Source organism: Carassius carassius, chromosome 36 (assembly GCF_963082965.1).
Source record: "Carassius carassius chromosome 36, fCarCar2.1, whole genome shotgun sequence".
Taxonomy (NCBI): Eukaryota; Metazoa; Chordata; class Actinopteri; order Cypriniformes; family Cyprinidae; genus Carassius; species Carassius carassius.
In genome coordinates this window covers 27,965,957-27,992,950 of record NC_081790.1, presented here as the reverse complement: position 1 = coordinate 27,992,950, position 26,994 = coordinate 27,965,957, and the positions used below count along the sequence as shown (strand labels likewise).

Genomic DNA, 26,994 nt, shown 5'->3' with positions numbered 1-26,994 from the left:
GTGTGTGTGTGAGACACTGAAGGTTTGAGGTAGAGCTCATTTGGGTAAGTTCGCTTGTAAACACAAAGAAAGGAATATTACATGATCACTCACTGCCACAATCGATTGAGAACAGTCCATGATATATTCATTTCAAATCATAAAACTGATTTTATAACTCTGTCTTTACTGGAAGAAGGGGTCATGAACAGCTTCAGTATTTGTACGCAAGGGCTGCTTGTATTTCTTCTTTGGCTTTTACATTCTTACGTTGTGTAAAGGAACAAGAAATTTTAAAAAACACGGTTTATGGAATTAAAAAATGCACTCCTGTGTCCACTGTTGAAAAGTGATATTCCCAGGTCACTTTCAGGGGACCTCTGGGTTTCGACCGTCATCTAATGGCAGAGCGTCTGTCCTGCAGTCTGCTCACCCTGAGACCGTTCAACTCCACGGCCTCCCTGCTCCAGGGGTCTCCGGGCCCTCGAAGGGCCCCTGTGCAGCCGGACCGGACCTGGAGGGATGGAGTCTCTCTCGCTCTCCATGTGGACTACAGGAGAATCTGAGCCACGTACGGTGAGTGTGTGCTTGCTATGGCTGCTAGCAGGGGCAGATCGTTAGACTCGATCCTGTGGGGATAAACCAAACAGACATGCATCACGACTAGTGGTCGACCTACATGGATCTTTTTTTCATGGCCTATGCTGTCCCAAATTAGCATCGCTAATTACAACTGATAGAAAGACACATGAATTCTTACCCTAGCACCATGCCCAGCTCCTTCACATGCACCCTGGTCTGTCCTTTTAAGTACTCAGCCAACATTTTGCTCTTGAAGTAGAGTTCCTGCAGCCGGTCCTCCAGATGCATGATACACTGAAAACAAGAGCGAGAGAACAGCTCGTGTCACTAACATACAGCACTGACTTATATCCTTCACAGCTTCAACCTGCTCATTTCACAATAAAAGTCCAAAGCCCGGCTTTGAGTTTGCATGTTTTGATGTCCATGTGTTTTAAATTAGTTGCTGTAGCATGTGTATCAAAGATGCACGAATGAAGCTTTGCATTTTCAGGGGCCTTTCACAAATAACACAATTTTTTCCCATTCCACTGTGCTACTTTTCCATAGTTTTTCATGTAGACATGCTTCACAAACACATTTGACCGTTGCATGTTACAGAATCTTGCTGTGAGATTTGTTTACAGTAGAAAGTTGGCAAGGCAATGGTTTAATTTGAAGGCAACAAGGAAGAGCAGGCATTTGTTAGCATTGTGTCCCACGGTCTTAGATGCAAAGATGCATTCTATCTTGATTTACTGTCCTAACAGTAAACCAGAAGATTAATTACTTTTGATACTTTACTGATCCAATTATTCAAAAATAAATAATATCTAATTACTTGATTGTTAAAATAATCGATTGCTTACAAATATAATAGGGCTGCCCTTGACTAAAGATTTGTCTGGTCGACTAGCAGTTCATTTGAAGCATGAGTCAAACTTTTTTTCATAGTTTGGCTGGTCCTGCGACTTATAGTCAGGTGCAACTTATCAAAATTAATTTGACAAGAACCAAGAGAAATTAACCTGCGAGAGGGCGCTCTATGCTGTTCAGTGCTCCTGTAGTCTACACTGAACAGCATAGAGCGCCCTCTGGCGGCTGTAGACGGTAATGTTTTCTCTTGGTTCTTGGATCTAAATAAATGCGACTTATAGTCCAGTGCGACTTATATATGTTTTTTCCCTAGTCATGACTTATTTTTGGACTGATGCAACTTATACTTCGGTGCCATTTATAGACCGAAAAAATACGGTAATCCCGCATTTATTAATAAACCTTTTAAATCATACAACCCGAATTCCGGAAAAGTTGGGACGTTTTTTAAATTTTAATAAAATGAAAACTAAAACACTTTCAAATCACATGAGCCAATATTTTATTCACAATAGAACATAGATAACATAGCAAATGTTTAAACTGAGAAAGTTTACAATTTTATGCACAAAATGAGCTCATTTCAATTTTGATTTCTGCTACAGGTCTCAAAATAGTTGGGACGGGGCATGTTTACCATGGTGTAGCATCTCCTTTTCTTTTCAAAACAGTTTGAAGACGTCTGGGCATTGAGGCTATGAGTTGCTGGAGTTTTGCTGTTGGAATTTGGTCCCATTCTTGCCTTATATAGATTTCCAGCTGTTGAAGAGTTCGTGGTCGTCTTTGACGTATTTTTCGTTTAATGATGCGCCAAATGTTCTCTATAGGTGAAAGATCTGGACTGCAGGCAGGCCAGGTTAGCACCCGGACTCTTCTATGACGAAGCCATGCTGTTGTTATAGCTGCAGTATGTGGTTTTGCATTGTCCTGCTGAAATAAACAAGGCCTTCCCTGAAATAGACGTTGTTTGGAGGGAAGCATATGTTGCTCTAAAACCTTTATATACCTTTCAGCATTCACAGAGCCTTCCAAAACATGCAAGCTGCCCATACCGTATGCACTTATGCACCCCCATACCATCAGAGATGCTGGCTTTTGAACTGAACGCTGATAACATGCTGGAAGGTCTCCCTCCTCTTTAGCCCGGAGGACACGGCGTCCGTGATTTCCAACAAGAATGTCAAATTTGGACTCGTCTGACCATAAAACACTATTCCACTTTGAAATAGTCCATTTTAAATGAGCCTTGGCCCACAGGACACGACGGCGCTTCTGGACCATGTTCACATATGGCTTCCTTTTTGCATGATAGAGCTTTAGTTGGCATCTGCTGATGGCACGGCGGATTGTGTTTACCGACAGTGGTTTCTGAAAGTATTCCTGGGCCCATTTAGTAATGTCATTGACACAATCATGCCGATGAGTGATGCAGTGTCGTCTGAGAGCCCGAAGACCACGGGCATCCAATAAAGGTCTCCGGCCTTGTCCCTTACACACAGAGATTTCTCCAGTTTCTCTGAATCTTTTGATGATGTTATGCACTGTAGATGATGAGATTTGCAAAGCCTTTGCAATTTGACGTTGAGGAACATTGTTTTTAAAGTTTTCCACAATTTTTTTACGCAGTCTTTCACAGATTGGAGAGCCTCTGCCCATCTTTACTTCTGAGAGACTCTGCTTCTCTAAGACAAAGCTTTTATAGCTAATCATGTTACAGACCTGATATCAATTAACTAAATTAATCACTAGATGTTCTCCCAGCTGAATCTTTTCAAAACTGCTTGCTTTTTTAGCCATTTGTTGCCCCCGTGCCAACTTTTTTGAGACCTGTAGCAGGCATTAAATTTTAAATGAGCTAATTAAGTGGATAAAAGTGTAAAATCTCTCAGTTTAAACATTTGCTACGTTATCTATGTTCTATTGTGAATAAAATATTGGCTCATGTGATTTGAAATTCCTTGAGTTTTCATTTTATTAAAATTTAAAAAAACGTCCCAACTTTTCCGGAATTCAGGTTGTAATATAGAGCCTTTTATTGTCTACATAAACATAGCCTAATAAGCACTCAAGCACACGCATAAAGCTTGCCACGGCATGCTGCAGAAGTAATGAATGTGTCAGGGAAAAACAGTAAGGAGGCTGCATTAAGATTTTAATAATTGGTAAACTAGTGCTTACTTTTTTTTTGGCTTAAGAGACGTGACAGATTCGTCAGCTCCGTGTTAGTGGATGCGCCTGTATGCATGTTTCATACGGATTACATAATCAGAGGATATTTGTTTCTATTGGAACTGGTTTATTTGAAAGTAGAAATTTTGCTCTCTATAGATATATGTTTACATATCTGTAAGGCAAGTATACACTGAGTTTCAGAGTTCTGCGCTCAAGTTCACAGATCCTGATTGCATTCATTATTTTACAAAAGCACAATGTTTTGTTGTTATTGTGAGTGCACACAATTAAACATCTTATGAGCAAATATGAGGGGGTATTTTCAGAGCAAGTGAGCGCACCGGCACCTCCATCTGTACTACCACACAGACCAGCCGTTAATGATCTGTCCGTCACAGATTTCACAACTTCGACCAGTGGATTTTTTTCTTTTTTATACGACTAAGCGATTATTACAATTCTGGCTGACCAAACCTCTTCTGGTCCACTATTGGTTAGTCAACTATTAGAGGGCAGCCCTAAAAAATAATCAACTGTGAGAGCTCTAAAGTATGTTCACATTTCCTTACAGATGTCCTGATGATTGAATAAATAAAGCAGAAGCAGCGTTAGAAAGTTGCACTCACGAAGTTTGGCGACAGGTTGAGTCGGTAGAGCTGGTAGGTGGACTGGAGCAGGTTGGACACGAGGTTGGACACGAGCACCTCTTTGCCCAATTTGTCGGAGGGTCGTCTCTGGCTGCTGGCCACCTGCACGCTCCACTTATCAGTGTCTGCAATAATGCAGACAGCCTCCGCGATCGGCTCATCCAGTACAGGATGCTGCACATCAACAATTCAGCTCTTATCAATTTACATTTAGGACATTTAGTTCATTTAGGACTCTCAGTGACACTCAAGTGCTGTAGATGGGATGTATGGGACTCTGTTTCACACAGGAGAGTCCCATTGTAAAAGAAGTTTGTGATGATGACAGTAGTGTTTAAGGATCGTATGTAAGGCTGTAACTAACAATTATGTTGATAACTGCTTAATCTATTGATTATTTATTAACCTTGGCAAAATAGGTTTAAAATATAGACATTACATTGTTAACCACAAAACAACTATTGCTTACCATTTATAAAGTACTAGTTACATTAAAACAAAATTGAAAATTATAATAAAATAAAATCTTTATACAATTATTTTTTTATTTTATTATTTGTATTTTTTATTTTAAGTTTTAGTTATTTAGAAATTATGCCTTGGAAACTAACTGAAATATATACATTTTAAATATTTTGTTTTATTTCAAGTTATAATTATTTTCCCCCATGGTTTTCATTTTAGTTTTTCTAATCTAAAATAACCCTGGCACAGATTAGTTGATAATCAAATTTGTTGCCAATAATTGTCATTATAGGAGATTATCAGTTTTATCGCCTTAATCTTATGTAACTATAACTATCATCAAGTGTTAGGCAGATGCTGCTTGGTGACATGTACCTGCACAGCATGGGCCAGATCCGACACCAGGTTCTGCCTCAGTTTCTCATCATTGGGGACTCCATGCAGAACAAAGTCTGGGACATATGTAGGACAGTATCCTCCAAAGAGCGACCTCCCAAAGTTGGCAATGCTTGGTTTAGAGTAGTTCTCCACCAGCTTCGCCCTAGACAACACATAACCTGTTTATTAGCAACATTTATAACGTACAGACTAGGGCTGGGTAATGTTTTGTGTTTTTGGGCTGATTTGCAATATATGGTATATATATATCTCGTCATTCCATGGTCTGTCTGAATGCTGGATTCTGATTGGCTGGCAGGTATGCAGTACAACCGTTTAATGCACAGGTAGTTCCAAGTCAGTTTAATCACTGTTCTATATTAATGCCACTAATAAACTCTCATTCTATATCGTTTACACAAAATATGTTGATAGATAAAAGCGTCCAGCCCAAATACAGCCCACAAGCCAAACAAAACAGATGTTTCTGATAACCGATCTCCGCTCTTACCCGGGTAAAGGCACCTCGAGCTCATCCTGCCAGTCGGCCTGCTCTTCAGTATAAAACGGTCCATCATGCTCTTGCCTGGGCAGCTCCTGTCCGGCGTCCTCGCTCTCGCTGTCCCCCAGCGCGCTGTCCGAGCTCTCGTTGCGTGGGATCTCCCAGTCGTTCAGCAGGACTGCTGTCTTTTTATCCCCTATGGTGTCTTGTGAAGGGACACTCAGTGACATCTCGATGCCCTTGTCCTGCTCGGCAGAACAGCAGGTTTTACAGCAGCCCGCGCTGACGTCTCCTGCCTCGCACTCACAGCCGTCTTTGTCCAACCGTGGAGCACTGCTTCCTGTGCCTTTCATCACAGTTTGATAGACATCATCAATAGTCCTCGTCTCCATGGGATTGTCATCACTGAAATACTCGTCAAACATGTCCATGCAGTCGCCTTGCACTTTCGGACACCTCCGAGACGTCTTTCTAGTTCTAGTCTTGCTGCCGTTGGTCTTGATTTGGTCCACTTGGAGTTTAGCCTCGGCATTACACTGCTTCTGCTGGTTGTCTTTGAGAAACTTCTTGTGTTTCTTGACCTCGCCCTCCACCTTTTGTTGTCGACTCTCCATGTCAGATTCAGGAGACATTGAGTCTCCGATTAGGAATGTGACTTTAGAGGAGGGTTCATTCCCGGCGTTATCAAAGCTCTTTTCTAGGAGGATATCTGATGAATGGAAGATCCTGATGGGCATGCCACCAGACTCCACCTCGGGTCGCACATCCCCTTGAATCTCGAGGGAGGGTCTTCTCTCGCACGGCGAGTTGGAGCAGACTTTTACCACGGTTTCCAGTCGAGTCTCGAGCTGTGGGCTGCGGGCTGCTTCTCTGCAGACAGGCACATCACTGATACGGTCCACCGGATGCGGACGCTTGTGCTCGTCTGGGGCTTCTGTGTCCATGTATGTGCTGCTCTGTAAGCTGTTGTCATCAGATGGGTAGCCGTCCTCTCCCTCGGCACCCTGGGACAGGTAGTCTTGGCTCGGCTTGTGCACGGTGACCAGCACGTAGTCGGACTCCTCCACCTCTCCGGGGCGCAGTGACGTGGTGATGAGCGAGCCGGGCATCACGATGGCCACGTCCTCGGCGCTCTCCAGCAGGTGTGTTTCCAGTAGCTCCGAGCAGCGGATGAAGTAGGTCAGCACATAGAGAAGACGCTGCACCAGCTCCTGTCGTTTGCCAACCACCACCGTACGGGACAGACGCACAGGTGAGCCGATCGCCCCGTACAGGTCACCTGCAATAACAACAACATTATAAACCAAAACTATTATTACACATTTGCTAGGAAACAAATAAGCAGTGCTGGGTAGTAATGGATTACATGTAATCCGATTATGAAAAAGTGATCACTCATAACTGGATTACATTACATTTTAAAATGCTCATAATCAGATTACAGTTACTTAATTTACATATTCATAAAAATGGCAGCAAAATATTCATAATTTACTGATTCCCTCTGTAAATTTACTGATTCCCTCTGTAAATTTACTGATATAGAGTTTGAACTGCAGTTCTCACATTAACTCCAGTTTGGAGTGTAATGCAATGTTTAATGCACTTTGTTGTTATCAATGTTGATATCAAATAATGGAATATATTTTCTTTTTCTTTGCCTTTTCATATCAACATGGTACATTTAATGGTAAGTTCAAAACAAGTTATGTAAAAGGTAAACTAAAAAGTAGTAGTAGTACGAACTACAAATTTCATAATGTAATCTGTAAACGGTAACAGATTACAATTTGTAAGTAATCTACCCAGCACTGGAAATAAGAGGGAGTCATTTGTGTGCTGAATGTCTGATATAATGGCAGGATTATTTTGGTCTGCCTTGGTTCTCTTCAGAATTTCATACATACTTTAAATGTATATTATTTCCCTCTGTAAATCCATTCACTGTCTTTCGCCGTAGTTTCACACAAAACAAAACCAAGGCTGTATTTATCATGGGTTGTACAAACTGCAACCATTTCTATTTGAAACCATCAAACTGCAAAGAGCTGAACAACCCTTGCAAAACTTCAGCTACCCCTAGTGGGGGGTCACGACCCCCAGGTTGGGAACCACTGCTTTAAAGGTTCTTCATGGAACCATATAGATTGCCAACAACCTTTAGATCTTTTTTTAAGTGTAGTGAGCATCGATGATCCCTGTCTCTTGTGTTGCATTGTGGGATTTTTAGGGAGTGGATGTTCCAGGGATTTTGTGATTAAGCCATGACTACTGCTTCAACACACCTGCCTGTCATTTTCAAGCAATCCTAAGGATCTTGACTAGCTTGTTCAGGTGTGTTTGATTCAGGTTAAAGCTGCAGGACAGCAGAACCGAAGACTCCTGTTCAAATGCAATGTTTCCCAACAATGTTCCTTGAGGCACCCCAACACTACACACAAGCAAACACACCTGCTTATCAGCTCATTAGTAGAGACCAGAAATGTCAAAAATGTGTATTGTTGTGGTGCCTCCAGAAAGAACCCTGCTCTAAAGCTCACCGTGGCAAGTCACTTCCATAAATACTCCACTAGGTGGCGAAATGCACAAATTTTTGTATTCTTGTACGAGTCATTTACCAAGCTGTGCCCAAAGTGGGTTGTAGGGATGTGTTTTCGCCAGCATGTCTACGCTCTGTGAGGAGTGCTTCTCCAGGAAGATCTTTAAGGGTGGTTGACCGTTGGGCATGACCGTGGGAACCCAGGCGAGATGGTTAGTGAGAACCGCAGTGAGAAGTGCAGGGAGGAATCTAAAGGCAAGCGAGAACATGGTTACATTAGGCTCATCAAGGGCGTTTGATGGCTTGAGTAATATGTGTGATGTTACTCAACTGGTTCTTGGAGGCTTGCTCCATGAGCAGGGCCAGCTCCCTCATGAACTGGCCACAAAGCTGGTTCTTTTCAGGTGGACCGGACATCATGGTGAGCCAGACGGGCTCAGACACACGTGGCATGGTGTACAGGTTGCAGATGGTCGTCCTACAGAGCGCCCGCACACAAAGACAGAAGAGCTTTTGTCAACAGCTGAAACAAAGAGCGCTTCAGTTGCACAGGGCTGCCCCAGCTGGGAAAGACCTTTACAGCATATTGAACTTCTTCAAATGTCATGTAGCCCGGGAGCATTGGCCGTGGTCCAGAGCTCAACAGCCAGATGCTACTCGAAATGGTATGAGTTCAGGAAAGTCTGTAGAGTCACGAGTAGGACCGCTTCTGTAAAACTATCCACTTAATTACACGCAAAGCAAATCTCTGGATCCCATCAGAGGAGCAGCTTTAACACTAATCTGCAATGGAGCAATGTTGTTTACCATTACAAGCAATACTTGTGCTGATTAGGCGCTGGGAAAGATGCAGATGTGACACTTGAGGGGAAAAAAACAACAATGTACTCCCTTCCCAAGACGTACTATACTTCCCAGTACTGAAGTTAGTGTAGTGAACTATATAAAGCCTCATGCAACAGCAGCTAACAGGAAGACAGAGCTGTTTTAGCACTGGATTATGTAAGATTTATGAAGCTCTGATGTCTACTTTTAAACCTAGACCCTGAAATGAGGACTTAGAGAACATGACACTCTAAACGTTCATCACTTCAAATCAGGCCTGGGGGATTATTTAAGCAACACGCTATTAGAGGAATTTGCAATGTAACACCTTTAAGTGTTATCAATGCCATTGGTACACCAAGATTTAACAGGACCAAACGAAAAAAATAAAGTCCAATGAATCAGTTAAGGATCCGTTTGTGTCACAATTTAGAAAGTTTTTTATTGTTATACTGACTATAAAAGAGCGCTATATTAAATTTAGATTAAGTCTATTCTCACTGCATTTTACACCTAGATTATTTGATTTGATTAATTTGATCCCCCTGTCTTAACTAAAATGTGTACAGCTGATTGATGACCAACTGATTTTCACAAACATCACACACTGATGTACAGCTTCATTTCGACCCCGAGGATAAACGCCAAGGTGTATAATTATCCCGCCGGAGGTGGTAAATCTGAAATATTTGTTTGTCTGTTCACTTGCACATTATTGACTATTCTGGTCTGTCCTGACAGTGTGTGAGGGAGATAAGGTTTCTGTGGCACTGTGCTCAGGTTGCTCTGGCCGTGGACCAACAAGCATATGACTTGGAAGTATGAGAGGCTGAATAGTGGATCACCACTTTTCAGTCTGACTGCTCAGATTGGATTCAGTAAAACGAGAGCAGCACGGGACACACAAATCAGATCTGAACAGTTGCAATACAGTGTGGACTCATTTAGACTGGATTTCAATAGGATATGCACTAAATCACATTTGGACTCACAGTCTGAACAAGATTTATTACTCTGAGATCATAGAAAGCATCAAAACAATGCCTTTCAATAATGACAATTGACAGAATTAAAAAAAATGTGACACCTCTAGTATGATTGACAGGTTGATTTTTGTTTTTCTTTCTTTGAATGCATTACGCTTCTGGTTGCCCTGAACATGATACGGGAGTTATCGTGTGAATCGTGTCAAAGGTCATCGTGCTCAGTGCAGCAGCAGGAAACTTCCAGCAAGGCGTTCATTAAGATTGGACACAAAGGCATCGCATAGATCAGTGTCGTGTGTCTCAAGTCACATGAGTGGATTAAGTGTCCAGTAAACCTTGGCTGGACTTTTAGAGGATGTAAATAACAAAGCACCTGGTGATCAGCGTCCAGACATGTCACCACAATCTCACCTGAACTCATTGAGGCTGTCCACCATGCGACTGTAAGCCAAAGCTCTCTGGCTGGCATCAGCTGACCTGCGGCTCAGTATCATAGCCTTCAAACAAAGAGAGAGAGCCACAAACACACACCGTAAGAGAGACGCAACAGATGACGCAGGGGCAAACCACAAAAACACAATTCATGTCTAACCTGCTCAATGGCACTTTTGAGTTTGTTCATATGACTCTCAAAGAGAGGAAAGTGAGAGAAGAAAAAGTCCTGGAACTTGGCGTTTTCTTCCTCGTTGGGCGAGAGCAGGAAGATGACACCGATAGCGATCTTCTTCTTCCTGGCGACACCCAGACTCGGCCCGCTGTTCTCATCAGACATGTTGAAGCTCTCCTCCACAGACCTGGAACGCAAACACACCACTGGATTAGACGGGGAAATGTGAGCGGGTGAAAAGACTCTGATATTTAAACGCACTAACGAGTCCTCACTACTGTTTGTCACTTCTGAAGTGAAAGAAAAACCTGCTGTAATTAGAAACAGGTGATATACTGATTAGAAACCATAAACCGGTAGAACGGTCATGAAATTCTCATCTCTGTCTCGGCTGCACTTTAAAGATGCAATGTTGTATAATCAGTTTACATTTGCATGCATTTTAACACTTAACCAGTGATTGCAAACTATTCAAACGCAACAAGATGTGAAAAAGACCTCTGTTTTCGTGCTGTCTCTTTCAGTCAAAAATGCACAAAAATGTCAAATTGATCATCAACAGTTGGGAAACAAGCAAACAATCAAATTGTGTCATTAATGTCCATCAAACTTAAGACTTGCTGCTTTTAACTGAATCTCTTGTAAAATCATACACTTCATTTATACAGTGAGAACTAAGCAGTGTTTCATTTAGCAATTTTTTAGTTAAGTTTCTGTATTAGTTTTTGTTTCTGACAGATTAAAGCATTTGCATCATTGTTCTATTATATCTGTGCAATCAAAGCATGCAATCAAAATTGTTTTTAATATTTTGCTATTGTAACAACCTTATTTCAGGCAAATATAGCTACCGTGACATTAAGGTGAAGTAAAACTTTTGCTATATTGTCATTTCAACTTTTGGTCCTATGGCCCGATGCTATCTGTGGACAGATGAGTGTGCTGCACTCGCACCATCGAGGGAAGACGCCGTTCTCCAGGCTGGTGGTTTGGCTGCGTAACCAGCGTCGCTGGTAGCTACTTGCACAGCTGCTGGTGAGAGAGGAGCCCGGTGACGGAAACGGGGTGATCAACAGGCTGCTTAAAGATGCTGTGGAGAGAAGAGAGGATCAGTGTCTGTGTGATCACAAGCCCATCACCAGGAGCAAACACTCACACATGGCAAAAATTAGGTGCAATGACATGCAAGCGGAAGCATCATTTCTGAGCATTTGAACTCTTAAAGGCTCTGTTGATTTATTTTGCTACTGCAGCTTTAAAAGGATTAGGGTTATTATGGACCATCGATAGCTTTATTTTGATCGCTGGCATCCCTAATTCTGATGGCACCCATTCACTGCTTATAGGATCCACTGGTGAGCATGTGATGAAATGTTGCATTTCTCCAAATCTGATGAAGAAAATAATCTACATCTTGAATGGCCTGAGGGTGAGCATATTTTCAATTTTGGGTGAACTACTGCTTAAGAAATGAGGAACTGAGCAGTGATGAAAGACTGATAGCGTTTAGGTTTTCAGGGTCACCGGAGAGTGATGTTCAGAGCGAGGTGACACGTTCAAAGAGTTCAACGGAGATGAGAGGCACGTGTCGACCCAGGCCTAAATTAGCCTCCTCTTCTACTAGTGCAGGCGGGCGGTTTTGGGAACTGCTAAATATAAACGTCTGTGCATGTAATGCTGCATTAGCCAGAACGAGAGATCCCAGCTGTGCCGAGCAGGTCATCAGGCACTTTCCATTGCACAAGCTTTTCCAGATCTGCTGCATGTTCAGAAAGCTGCACATCTTAATGGCACAGGGCAGATATTCCTGTGCTGTCAACTTCACAGTGTCCTGACTGTAGTATCATTTATATTGAGAACACAACAGAAAAAATTATAGCTAGATATGAAGATATGATTTTTTGTAATCAAAGAGTCTTAAAATGAACACATGAACATCTCCAGAGCTGCTCTGTGAGCCACATCACAAATGAATGAGAAAAACTAGAGACACACTCCTATTCAAAGATCTTCACTACAACCTGCCAAAAATAAATGTTCTGTTTAACTTTTAATAAATTATGACACTGATATATGTCTTAAGTGTCAATTTTTCTAAATAGGAGTTTTATACATCATCTGAAAGCTGAATAAATCAGCTTTCCATTGATGTCTGGTTTGTTAGGATCGTACAATATTTGTCTGAGATGCAACCATTTGAAAATCTGGAATCTGAGCAAGCAAAAAAATCGAAATATTGAGAAAATCATCTTTAAAGTTGTTCAAATGAAGTTCTTAGCAATGCAATATTACTAATCAAAAATTAAGTTTTTATATATTTAGAGTAGGAAATTTATAAAATATCTTCATGGAACATGATCTTTACTTAATATCCTAACGATTTTTGGCATAAAAGAAAAATCAATAATTTTGACCCATACAGTGTATTGTTGGATATTTCTAGAAATATACCCCAGCGACTCCAGACTGCTTCTGTGCTCTGGAGTCACATATTAAAACATTGCTAAAGCGTTGTGAATTCCATGATTAAACAACTATTATTATTAAAATGTTAAACTTAAAATTAAATACAAAAAAACTAAAATGTAAACCAGGGCCCATATTCACAAAACATCTTAAGGCTTAAACTAGCTCGTAACTTGTCGATTAAGGAGAAAATCTTAAAAATAATGGGTGTGTCAGGCCTAAATTTAGGACTCTGATATCTTTGTTTCACAAATCATTTTAACACTAAAACTAGCTCCTAAATCTGTGAAACATTAGGAGTAGTAAAGAGGACTTCTAATTCACTAAGACTAAGCCACAAACTATCCTAAAAGCTTTAAAAAAAAAAAAAAAAAAAAAAAAAAAAAAAAGCATCAACTTTGGTTCTCTGATTATATGCTTTGTTTTCATTAAACGAGTTGGGCAAGAAGTACCAGATGTTCTAGCGTCCAGTTTGTTTTTCTTTTACATTTGCATGTCTTACTATCAGCCTGTGATTATTGCATTTTGTGAATTAAAAAGCTGTTTATCACGCAAAATAAATCTTTCACGCAACTTTTCAAAAATGCATATAGAGGCATGTTTTCCCAGTGAGCTTAAGATAGTAGGGTAAGAATCAAGTCATTGGTTGATTGTCATGTGATTACCCAGAGTTTTTACTTAAGGCCTCATGTTTGCCACATTTGTACTGAAGTATTCTGTTCCAGGTCATTGTTTAGTGTCAAGTCAAACTCATGTTTGTGTTTGGTTTCATGTCATGGATTAAGTTCTTAGTTTATGTTTATGTTTTTAGATCATCATTCTAAATAAACTGCACTTTGGTTTATTGAGATGCAAAAAAAACGGTTGATATGCATATTTACTCATTTTAGTTTTTTTACGAAAAGCATACAGGCTGACAATTCCCTGAACAAATACATATATATCATATTGTTTAATTAGTGACACTTAACCTGCATTTTAAAATCCTTATTTATTCTTAAACCTTTAATATGGCAACATAATATTGCGCTCTTTACAATATTTCTATGAATGAATCTCTGACAGCCAATCACGGTGTGCATAGTTAATAAGCATGCTGACATCATCCATAGCAATGAGGTTAGCCCCGCCCCCTTACTCTTAGCTTAAGACTTCCCTCTATTCCTTAGATAAAGTTAGTCCCAGCAGCTTTGTGAATAGGTTAAGAGAAAACTCTTAGCTGAAAACCTTTACTGCTATTTAGGAGAACTCAAAGTGGCCCAGATGTCACAGAGCCCCAAATATAAAATGTTCTCACTTGTAGCCTAATAAATGGCATGCAGTATGCATGTGTGCACAGACTCACCAGAGCGTGCGATGCCGCTGTCTCTCTCATCATGTAGTCCTCGGCCCGGCATGTCCATGGGGTTACTGTGTCCTGAGAGGAACAGAGAAAGTCATGCAGGGGCGATTTTAAAAGTTTGCTTATCCCTACCCACCACCCGTCCAGAAATCTTATCAGCATTGTGATCTACCTACACATCACATCAGACACATGCACACACAGCAGGCAGGAGAGGGCAAACCAGTGCATTATGGGGGATGGGGAAGAAAGAAACCCTGGGCTTGTCAAAGCTAGAGAGATCACACCAGAACAGATCCACCAGTCACACGTCCTACACTAGTGACAATCAAAGCACTAGCAAACACCTTAGATGCACATGCATAAAACACTAGTGCCACATGCACACGCTCACTCTCGTGCACGTACACACACACACACACACACGCGCGCCAACCTGAAAAGAAAGAGGCGCTCTTGATGAGACGGAGAGGGCCTTGCTCTGAGAGCGCACGGCGTGGGCTGCAGAGCTGAGAGAAACCTGTACGATACCGCGATCAGGACGACAAATGAAGAGAAAGACACACACATCCGACTGTAAGTTAAGAACAGGAAGAGACACACAGATGCACAAAAGTCTGGAATCATTTATATCTTTTGATAGAAGTCTCTTATGTTCACTAAGGCTGCATTTATTGCAATCAAAAATACAGTAAAATAGTAATGTTTTTTTTCTGCATCATTCCACCAGTCTTCAGTGTCTCATTATCTTCAGAAATCATTCTAATATGCTGGTTTCTGATTAGCATCAATGTCAAAAACAGTTAAGCTGCTTCATATTTTAAAAGTCTAGGATAAGTTAACAAAGGATGCATCAAAACAAACTCATTTATCATGTTACAAAAAATAAATGCTGTTCTTTTGAACTTTCTATTCATCAAAGAATCCTGAAAAATTAAATTCATCACGGTTTCAACCAAAATATGAGGCAGCACAACTGTAACCATGATATTGTTTTCAATATGATGATAATCAAAAATGTTGTAATGAGAGTCATTATATCAGAATGATTTCTGAAGATCAGCTGCTCATCACATTTTACAATAAATAGAAACAGCTGCTTAAAAGAGAAATAATACTTCACAGCATTATTTTTGGTCAAATGAATGCAGCCCTGGTGAGCATAAGAGACTTTTTTTTTTTTTTTTACATTTATAAATAATAATAATAACTCCACACTTTTGATCAGTAGAGTATCTAAAGCTGTCAGGATGACACAGACAGACGAATGGCAACACCACACAGAAATGGATCTCTAAAAACATCTACTGTTTTTTTTTAATCCGGCAAGTAAACAGAAAGAAAAAAAATCTGTTTATTATTAATAAAATAAAAATATAGATACAGTATACACGGTAATAAAAAAAACAGTAGATTAATAAAAAGGCAGTAGATAAAGTTTTGCAATGTCTCAGTACATTCCTAGAAGCTTTTGTGACAGTCCTAAATTCATGAATTAAAATATGTCTAAGTGAAATAGTTTCTTTATGCAAAGTAAAATACCAAAATATAAAGAAAGAACTAGGACCTGGACATGTTCTCAATGAGACCACAATCCAAACACATAAATCACAATGTTTAACAACTGAAGATTTCATAGCGCACAATGGAGAAGAACAAACACAGAAGGAAACATGGAAAAGCACTGACATCATCAAACTAAACACTGTAACAAATCTTGTTGCCAGCTGAAACAGCAAATGTCATCGAAGGGACGAACTGCTGATTGAAACTGTATTGACGGTGTATGTGGAGTGAGTTATGGGTGAAGCGCGGAGGATCTTGTGGTACCTATGCTGCCCAGGAAGCTGCTGGCGGCGCTGTTCTGCTCGGGCCGCGGCGCGCCGGAGTCCTGATTGATGAACTCTAAACTGTCCTGCAGTCTGTTGAGTAATCAAGAGGATCAGTGAGGCAATGGAGCACAGCGCATGTACCACTGAACACGTGTGTGTGTGTGTGTGTGTGTGTGTGTGTCTCACGTGTTCAGGCTGCCGCAGACGCTGCCGCCCGTCCTCGCTGTAAACACTTTACTGAGCATCAGCTGCGGAGGAGATCTGGGAACAAACACACACGTTCATTTATATATGCATGCAATGGTCTTTTCACATTTATCTTATTATGTGACTGCCTGGAGTCAGGTTTCTGAACTGACTATTAAACCTGTTAAATCTCTATATAAACAAACACTAAAAATGTTAGACAAGAAACCAATTAGATGGCATCATTGTAATATTATAGAAAAACAGTTTGCTTAGTTATGGAAATTTTATTCATTTGTCTTTTAAGTTGGTTTTTATACGTGTAAATAATCTTGCTCCAGGCTTTATATACCAATTAATATAAAAACTAATCAGAATCGCACAGTAGCAAAGAGAAAAAACAGATTTGCACAATCCACATTTTCACTTCAAGGTACACTGCTTTGGAACAGCCTGCCACCTTGAAAATGCAAACAGTGTTGAACATTTTTTAAAGAAATTTAAAGTGGTTCAAACAAAAGCAGTCTCAGTTTTTTTTTGTGTGATTATTTTTTTTTTTTACTGTTGTTAAAACAGTAAGCCTAACCAGGGACTGGAGCTGCAAATTATCCTTTGGCTAGAAGCCTATATGTGAAGCATCGGCTGCTTGAAATTGTAGCAATGTTATACTGCAGTGTCCCTGTTAAATAAACTAATAAATAAATGAATAATAAATCAGCACAGGCTGCTCTTCACACACACACACACACCATCAGCACGCTCTCACCTCATCTGGTGGATCTTCAGCGTTGAGCCTTTGTAGCTCATGGCCACCGAGCCGAACATCATTTCTCCGAGCATGTTAGCGTCTGATGAGCACCGTGAGGAGCCCTGACACAGCGAAAGACAGAAAACCACACAGGTTTGAATCTGCAGGAGCAGCACACAGCGGTGTGTGACATGTATCTTGTCCAATGTTACAGTAAATGTTGTTTTAACGATGTAAGAGCTGACTTTGATGAGCGTCACAGAGTTTGCACAAACCAAACAAAAGCACGTCTTGAGAGCATGCTTTCACTGAATGATCCGAAATTCAAGATATGAGGGCAATAAATACTCTAGGAGTTATTTTATATTTCTATATAGTTTAGTTTAGCAATATCACGCGAACAGGAATCCAGTTTTTTTCTTAATGTTATCACTATCGCAAATTGTTTTGATTTTATGCAGAAGTTATAAGCAATAAATATCAAGTTTATATTAAGTGATTTAGATTAGAATTAATCGATCAAATCTGAAAAATTTTATTTGAAAACCATTTTTGATTGTCTATAGCGTCTCATTATTTGACCTAAATTTATTAGTTCAAATGTAAGAAGAAAAAAAAAAGAAAACAAAAAGAAATCCATTTGCATTCACTTTTGGGTGGAAAATGTTGGCCCTTAATGAAACTTTTTTGTGAACGGACCACTGCACAGAATTTGCATGCATAAATCTCAATTTCTGAAAAGTGACACTTGAGACTGGTTTTGTGCTCCATGGACACATATGAAGAATATGAAGAGAGAGAGTGAAGGCTTGTGACGGGACTCACCTGAAAGCGGTTTTGTTCTTTGGGCTCGGAGGCGCAGGACGAGCTGCTGTCCAGAGAACTGGAGCTGCCTCCCGTAGGCCTCAGCTGACAACACTTCCCAAACATCTTCGCCTGTGCCTCTCCACACACCCTCTGCAAACAACACACGGACAAACTCAACAACCCAGCACAGTCACTAAACATAAGACACACACCGGTTCGTCAAGACCCGCATTCTGCAAAAAACACACTTCAGGAGTTTGAACTCCGGAGTGTGAATGCAGCAGCACACAAAAACAAAAGTGGTTTTAAACAGTTAATGTTGAATCAGTTGTCACTGATCTTTATTTAAAGGAGTGAGGGAGAGAGTATGAATTAAATGATGAGACATGATCACAAAGCAAAAAGAAACAGCGAGACCAGTTTAATACGATTCACAATCAGATGACTCTTGAATGAATGTTTTTTTTTTTCTAATACAAGCAGAAAAAGTGGAATATAGAGATATATACCATATATCACAATTCAGCCAAAAAATATCAAGATATGTACTCTTATTTGGCAATACTGCCCAGCTCTATTCTTTGAAGTTTTAGTTTTGTTTGCATGCACATGATCCTCTAAACGGCTAAGTGTGCACATAAACACTTTTTTTTGCATGCTATTTAATTTCCACCCTTGCTGTGAGTCAGTAAAGAGCGAATCACTTCAAATCTCTGTGAGGTCCAGCGCTGGAGTTAATGAGTGTTTTGGCTGTGCGTGCCAGGCTCAGTGTCTCTAATGGCTCATGCTGAGTCTCTGTGAAGAGCACAAAGGAACTCAGGCATGAGAGACTGTCATATGACTTCCTTAACGACTCGTGAGCGTTTGCTTACTCGCTCTCTTCAGCTCTCGGTCAATGACGCTCTGTCTCTCTCTCTCTCTCTCTAGTGAAACCGTATCCTCTGCCAAAAGCGTCATGTGATTGCAGCCGCAGTTCGGCTTCCTATCAGCGATCTCCAGAGCCTCACCCGGACTAACTAGACACACTGTTTATTCTTCATCTGCTTGAATCTGTGGTATACATCAATCAACCTGCAGCAGATTTTAAGGAGCATGCTTTATGTTTTCAATCATCAGCGTTTTTATTCAGCAGGTTTCAGGTCAAAGCCATACTGAACTGACTGATCATTATCAAACGTTAAACCACTGAGTGAATGATCCACGGATTACTTATTTATAATGTTGTCCCTTTTGGAAAAATCAGTAATGATGACACTGAATTAAAATTCACTACAGTTTCTACAGGTTTTATGAAGGTAAATTCAAGACTAAAAGTCAAAATGCATGGAATAAATTGAACGGGATACAATAAATCATAATTTTCTTAATTAGTTATCAGTACTTATCAGTTTCTTAGTTATATTACCACTTCAGAGTTTACACATTCAATTTCCAACTGATTTCCATTCATTTAATTTAAAAAATGAGATATTGAGAAAGAGATTCATTTTTACATTTAATGCCAAATCTTTATGACTTTCTGCTCCGATTTAAAACATTTTAAGGTCTCACTCTGAGGAAGACTAAATTAAGATCGGCAGAAATCCTGTTCGGTGCACAAAACATTTTGGAATGGTAATCAATTTTGCAACATCGAGCTGAATTACTTTGAGGTTTATGTTTAATGTTCTCTCATCACCTTCAGTTCAGACTGATTGGGGAAAGGCAGATCAGAATTCCCTTCACATTACAGTCAGATGACAAGAGCAGGTGTGGAAAATGATTTGTTTTTTTTGGTGAACCGGATTTTGCACTGAACCCACAGCCTCATGACAGCTAATGACAAACATCTAGCAGACATGCTAGAGCTCGACATGCCTTCAGTCATGTGAATGTGAAAGAATGCGTACACACTCAGAGTCAGCTGATGCTATTATTACTGGAGATAAGAGCTCTGGTTCTCACAGCACTCACCGTGACCGGGGCATCTTCTGTGCTTCTCTTTCTGGCGTCCGAGTCGAAGAGGACGTTCCTGCCGCGCCGCTCACAGTCCTGGTAGACGATGAGACGGATCTGACAGGGCTCCAGCTCCGGTGACGACCAGCTGATGGACAGAAACACCAACATGAGCACCACAAACACATTGAAGCTTAAAGGCAAAGTTCTACTAAAAATGGAAATCCTGTCATTAATAACTCACCCTCATGTCGTTCCAAACCCGTAACACCTTCGTTCATCTTCAGAATACAAATTAAGATATTTCTGATGAAATCCGAGAGCTCTCTGACCCTCCATAGACAACAAAGATCCTAACACGATCAAGGTCCAGAAACGTAGCAAGGAGATTGTTAAAATAGTTCATGTGGCATCAATGGTTCAACTGTAATTTATGTGCAAAGAAAACAAAAATAACAACTTAATTCAACAATTCGTCTCTTACGCATTACCCTGAAGAACCATTTTGGAGCCTCTTTCTTGTAGCGTTGTAAAATTACGGTGAAACCTCTGATGCCTGATGGATTATTTTAACAATTTCCTTTCTACGTTTCTGGATCTTGTTTGGGTTAATTACATTGCTGTTTATGGGAGGGTCAGAGAGCTGTCCGAATGCATCAGAAATATCTTCATTTGTGTTCTGAAAATGAACGAAGGTGTTACGGGTTTGGAACGACATGAGGATGAGTAATTAATGACAACATTTCTATTTTTGGGTGAGCTATCCCTTTTAATTACAAGCTTCCTTCAGCGATCAGAAGAGATGGTTTGGGACGCTACCCCTCATCTAACCAGGAGCTGTGAGGGATTTTGAGCGGGACGGAGGCAGCGAGGGCAGGAATGACATGGGCATAAGTTATTTCTGTGCTCTGTGTAAAGGCAGGTGAAGAAAGGCTCAGAGCGCACGGCTGTTTACTCGTCACATTCCTGATGACTGGACTCATTCGCCATCCAGACACGGAGCACATCATCCGCTTTATCAGGAATCGAGACAAACAAGCTGTGCACAAAGACAACACCACGCACAACCATCCCCTTCAAAACATGAAGCCTCCATCACAACCACAATCCTAACAGCTGATCTGAAGAGAACTCACTTTTCTTTCTTCCCTGTCTTAAACTACGATCAAACGAGCCAATGTAAACACCCATGTAAACAATACTTGACTTGATTTTAGTTCATTGCCACATCAGCTTCACAGGCTATTTCATGGCAAACAAAGATACATTAGAAAAACAATACAGTAGTACACAACACAAAATATAATAAAATAAAGCAATTATAAAACAAACTTCTGTATATAAAAGTCTATAAAACATTCTTTAAATTTACTTTTGAAAGACATTGCAAATGTTTTTCTGGGTTCATCTTGTGAAACAAGTCCTTAAGAGTTTGCCCTGATAATAACCTTAGTCTCGTGACATCAAATATCACCGTCAAGTGAGTCCCACAATATCGACAATTTAGTGTTTCTTCACCCATCAAGAAATATCCATGTAAATGTTTGTTTAACGTTTTTCTGTCTTGACTAATATAATATAATGTGTGTGTGTGTGTGTGTCTGCCATCAGCCACCCTCTCTATCAGAATCAGGCATTTAAAAAAAAGTTGGATTTAAAATGAGTAATTACTAAAAGTGGTTTCTGACATTTACAAGGGGAGAGCGATGACATGGGTGACCTAGACTATTATCTTCACTGTGATCCCGTTTGCTCTGCTATAGAATGAGAATACGTCCTTAAGCTGCTGACCGTAATCTGCAGGATGTTACACAAGACCAAAACATCATTACAGCGCCCAGCGAGGAGGACGAACACCTACAGCAAAATCTCACTCACAAGGCACCACAAACACCTTCACGCTGTTTCTTCAGCAACCACACGCCATGACTGCAAAGACACAGACAAACAGAAAGCAAGCGGTCGTCAGGTACCTGGACATCAGAGCGTTTGTGCCCTTCTGCTTTCCCATTCTCGCCAGCCCGCGGCTCGCTTGTCCTCAGCACAGAGCGCTGCTAAGAATAGCAATGAACTAAATTCACAAAACAACATTAGACTGTCAGGTGACCTCCAGGCCGAGCTGCACAGCGCCGGACAAAGACATGCAGACTGGAGACTGAAGACAGAGTGATGTTGGCATAGAGAGGCGAGCGTGTCCCCTCCGGACTCCTGCGAGCGGAGGTCAACGTCTGAACATGATGGGAGCGAGCCGCCGTTACATAAAGAAAGCATCCAGACCATGACGCACTTCCTGTCCGCTAGCAGGGGTCATTTTTGAACGCATGCGGTGAGAATGTTTCCAGGCTGCATTCTTGTGAGCTCGCTCAAGCAGAGCCTACGGGAGTCCAGCGAGGACAATAATAGCTCAGGATCATTATCTGCTTTGTGAAGGAGTGCAGCTGCTGGTCTACTGCTCATCAACTCACAGCATCCATCACCAAAGCACTAAACAGTACACACACACACACACACACACACGCACACACACACGCACAAGCTTCACTTTCTGCAGTGATCGAGTCCATCAAAAGAGAAATACTAAATCAAGTGCAAAATTAAGACGGAGACAACTTTACAACTTTTAACAAAATGAGATTTAAGACCAATTATAAATTAAAAGGTGTCCTTTTATTATTTCTCAGACAAAATGATGCACATTTCTTTGTGAAATTGAAATGTCAAATAAACTAATTGAAGATTACAAAAAAAAAAAAAATCAAATAACACAAATGTAATCTCTTTTTATGAACAAACTAAGGCTTAACTTGCCTGTGCTCTTACCATTTAAAATTAAAAGAAACCACTGCATTTTACTTACCATTGCAAACAAAGATGCTGCGTACAATCTGCATTAGCAGTTTCTGATTTTAATCCGATGTTTAATTTCGAAGTCTAACCGAAGGCCTGATCATAGCTTTGTGAAACTATACGACATAATACTACACACATTTGAATGAAATAAAAACAGCATACGGACTGAATGAAAACGCAATTTTAGTCTCTGACAACAGTGTCAGTGACGCTTTCAGTTAGAATTACAACTTGATATTTATAAGTGAATGCAAAATGTTATTTTGGTTTGCATAGTTTAAGGCTTAATCTAGCTCAGGACAGTTTTGATTATTATAACACTAAAGGTGTTTTAAGAGAACTTGTTTTGAACAAAATCATATATATACATATAAACATATTTATTTTATTTATTTTTTTATTTACTATTATTTTGTTCCATATAACTTAAAAGGAGATGTTAGGCAGAATGAGGAGTTGCCTTTTCATGCAGTTAATTAAATGGTGAATGAGAATGTCTCTGTCATTTTGTGTGCCAAACTGCCAAATACCTAAATCCTAATTATTTGTATTGTAAAAAAAAAAAAAGTGTATTACAATTGTAATATATCAATTGTAATTACAATTACAATATATACAATTGTAATATAATTGTAGAATAGCAATATAATTGTTTGAGTGCTTGCCTTGTTTTATTAATTACTTGGAATATGTCTCAGTATTTTCATTAATTGTAAAGCTGAATAATCATACTGATTATCATACCTGTGAAATAATCAACGATTAGTCAATTAATCACAATAATCGTTAATCTATTATTAAAATAATCAGCCCTAGATGCAACTAACGATTATTTTTTTACTAAAATATACTTTCATTCATAGGATGATTTTGCAGATGAATTCATCTGTTCGTCAGTCTGCATTAAAGCCAAAAAAAAAAAGATGTTTAAGACACAATACTTTGGAGTGAGAGCATTGAGATTTCACTGGGAACACACTCATTCTAACACAGCATGACATTACAGCACAAGTGACCCGGTGTGTCATTTAAAACGCCCTCGTGTAGACCGTCTCCACCTTGAAAACTAATCTGAGTGTGCAGGAAGCGGCTCTAGTACTGAACTCACTATCCTAGAGTCCTGACTGACACAACACACACCACCACAGTCACATGACGTACAGTAAAAGAGTGACATCAACGAAGCACATCGTCATGAACCACTCACTGAGCTATCGTCTCATCTCAGACTCTCTCTGTCAGGACAGCAGCAATCCTTCAGTCACAAGAGGCTGAGAGCACATCTAATACACAAACCTTTAGATTTCAGCGCAACTGTGCAATTTTGGCAAAATCTGGATGAATAAATCAGAAGGGCTGTTCACATTGAATGAAGACATGTCTGTGAATATTGAAGCACAGAAAGACTGATGTAAATGAGGAGTCTGTATGTTGTGTGTGTCTCAGTGTCGCATCCTTAAGCTTGTGTGACGCTCGTCTGGATCTCAAAAGTGACTTATGATTTCCGCAATGCAGTCTCTCCAAATGAGGACATAAATACATGAACAATATCTCCTCCAGAACTGCTCTGAGAGTGATTTCAAGACCATTTAATCATTTCATTTGAGAAACGCTACATACACACAGAAACAAAACTTTCAAGACAACTTGTCAGTATAAAAGTTAGGTTCAACTTGAAGAAATTGTGACAGAATATCACTACTACTTCTGTTAAAACTTTAGACCTCTTTTTAGTTTGTTAACTATTCATTTGATAAAAAAAAAAATGTTTTATGCCATCATTTGATTACCAGAAAAGTGCATTACTCAGAATTTCTGCTGAAAGGATACATAATAGGTTTTGATTATTAACATGAAATCCGGAAAAATGTAAATAAATTAAACCGAATGAGAAAAATAAAATGCATTACTATCTTAAAATTTTGTTTACATATCAATTTTAACATTACATAAACCGTAATCAATTAACCGATTAAAAAAAAGAAATTGCTGCATTTGTTACAGTTGCATGAAACATGAGGCCTATATTTATTTTCTAAAGCGTGTATGACGTGCATAGAGATGACGCAAGGTCTCTGGGTTTGGCTGAAGGTAATCACTGAAAGAGCACACAAAAGCTCTCAGGCTCAATCAAGAACGATTTGTCCTGCCAAAGAAACAGAAATGTGAGCAGCCCTTTGGTTTTTCTGAGCGGGGTCACTCATGTAGATGCCCTCTCTGCTATCTTAGGTACTACGGGCTCTTTAAGCATGACGGGCCACTGTTGTTTTGCATCTCTCTCTTCACAACAACATTTAAAGAAACGGGTCAACAAGACCACAGAGAATCTCATTTCACCAATTATAGTTTCACATAGTAACTCATGGGACGATTCTGCCTGTAGCATGTACCTCAAATGAAAACGGGAGACAAACATAAACGCATACGAATAGATAGTGTGGAGAAGATATAATACAGGACGAGAGGTCAAAAGGTCACGGCACACGTGGTCCTGATCTCACAGCATTCAATCACTTGTCCTGAGATAACATCAACATGTTCAACACTAGTGAATCAACACTCAACACTAGAGTTGTGCACATATTTATAAAGGCTGGTCATAAAGTGGGCTTTTTGCTGAATGCCAATTGACTGACTAAATCAGCACAAATATTTAACAACAGAACATTTTCATTATCAGGTTAACTGATGTATATTAGACACACTAACAATTGTATTTGTCCAATGGTGAGGATTGAGGAACCTATCGAACATGTGCATGTGAAGCCAACAAGGTCTATAGTACCCTCCTTTAATGTATGCTTATATACTAAACCAAATTACATTTATACACTTAGCTGACGCTTTTATCCAAAGCGACTTACAATTGCCACATATGTCAGAGGTCACACACCTCTGGAGCAACTAGGGGTTAAGTGTCTTGCTCAGGGACACATTGGTGTCTCACAGTGGATTCGAACCCGGGTCTCTCACACCAAAGACATGTGTCTTATCCACTGCGCTAGCACCACCCCTTTACATGGTTCCTTCATGATTTTGTACTTAATAAAGTAGAAAGATTTAAAACTTGTTCTCCTCTTTGTCAAATATCATATGTCTTATGTAAATTCAATCCACTACCATTACATTTAATTTAATTCAGGTTGGATACACTGTATGTGGGGATTACTAGATGGAGAAAGGTTATGGAAATTTATATTATATTTTAGCAAAAACAAAGGGCTATTTGAGGGTAAAATAATTTACATAAATAAATACCAGCAACACAAAATCATGTATATTCATTGCTAATTAAAGTCTAAAGCATGCAGAAACATTCTAGTTATTGTAGTTATGGCATTTAATAATTTCACTGAATAGTTTCCATACTGCCATTTCCAATTTCCAAGAATAAAAGGCTCAAAATAAGCAGTTTTGTTTTTATAAGCAGAAGTCTCAGAAATAACCAGTAGCCTTGGAGTCTACCATTACATCAGGATCTCCAAAATAATCTAAAGATGATATGAATATATAAAAATGATAATATCAGCGTGCAACAGAAATGAATACAACGGCAAACGCACGTGTCAGTGCTTTACTCTGATTCAGAGCATCTGCATCATAGACTGTATTAAAAACAGATGTGCAGTGACACTAACGTTAAATGCTTTAATCATCACCAACACAACATTACAAGTAAGTTACATGAAGAGAAAAGACTAGCGGTGCAGCGGATTATGGACTTATACACAGCATCGCTAGTTCTGCATTTAGAGATCACTAGGCAGACTCACAGAAAAGCAGAGGACTGACAAGAAATAAAACAAGTACAGTGGAATAAATAACGCGTTTAGAGAAAGGCTCGTGTCAGATCCGGAGACATAAACAAATTAAGGGTCGAGAGACAGTGTCGACCGAGCCAACTGACGTTAGCATGAAGCTAGCTAAACCGTCATGGACATAACATTACGTGACCATAAACAAACACGACTCACGGCTAACGTTAAATAGAATTTCAACTAAATTAATTCTAGTGAATGTGTTATATTAACGTCACCGGAAGCTGGAGATAAAAGACTCCACACGTAACGTTAAGTTAACTTACCTGAACACCGCGTCCTCCTTGCTGCATTTCGCGGGCGGTGAAAACGCGCTTTTTTTGTTGAAGAGTTTATTAAATAATGTGGGTGCCATTATGGACCCACAAATATGAAGGAAAATCCTCTTTTGTGTTCAATTCCTGAGCCACACTGGACTCCTGCAGACTGACTCCATTTGTGGGCCAGTCATATGACTGCCGTTAGTCAAACGA

At 39.9% G+C, this 26,994-nt stretch overlaps 1 protein-coding gene across 3 annotated transcripts; it reads right to left on the bottom strand.

Moving 5' to 3' along the window:
• fnip1 (folliculin interacting protein 1) lies at positions 1–26,994 on the bottom strand. 3 transcript variants are annotated; one of them, XM_059526870.1, is made up of 18 exons: positions 26,788–26,994; positions 19,872–20,001; positions 17,937–18,068; positions 17,130–17,233; positions 16,364–16,438; positions 16,176–16,267; positions 14,782–14,865; positions 14,349–14,420; positions 11,492–11,627; positions 10,523–10,724; positions 10,342–10,427; positions 8,451–8,597; positions 8,199–8,368; positions 5,590–6,859; positions 5,076–5,241; positions 4,215–4,409; positions 740–855; positions 1–608 (listed from the first exon to the last, which is right to left on the bottom strand). In XM_059526870.1, the coding sequence occupies exons 1-18, from the start codon at positions 26,874–26,876 to the stop codon at positions 530–532; spliced, it is 3,345 nt and encodes a 1,114-aa protein (XP_059382853.1). In that variant the 5' UTR covers positions 26,877–26,994; the 3' UTR covers positions 1–529. The 3 variants fall into 3 exon arrangements, with proteins under 3 accessions (XP_059382853.1, XP_059382854.1, XP_059382855.1); XM_059526871.1 differs by lacking the exon at positions 26,788–26,994 and adding an exon at positions 21,827–22,289; XM_059526872.1 differs by lacking the exon at positions 14,782–14,865.

What these genes read in the sequence shown, in the direction of transcription:
- fnip1 (XM_059526870.1), bottom strand. Translation starts at nt 26,876, where the DNA reads ATGGCACCCACATTATTTAATAAACTCTTCAACAAAAAAAGCGCGTTT. An exon ending in GACAGCCTCAATGAGTTCAG is followed by an intron (nt 8,598 to 10,341) that starts GTGAGATTGTGG and finishes GGCGCTCTGTAG; the next exon opens with GACGACCATCTGCAACCTGT. An exon ending in CTCGAGGTGCCTTTACCCGG is followed by an intron (nt 5,242 to 5,589) that starts GTAAGAGCGGAG and finishes TGTGTTGTCTAG; the next exon opens with GGCGAAGCTGGTGGAGAACT.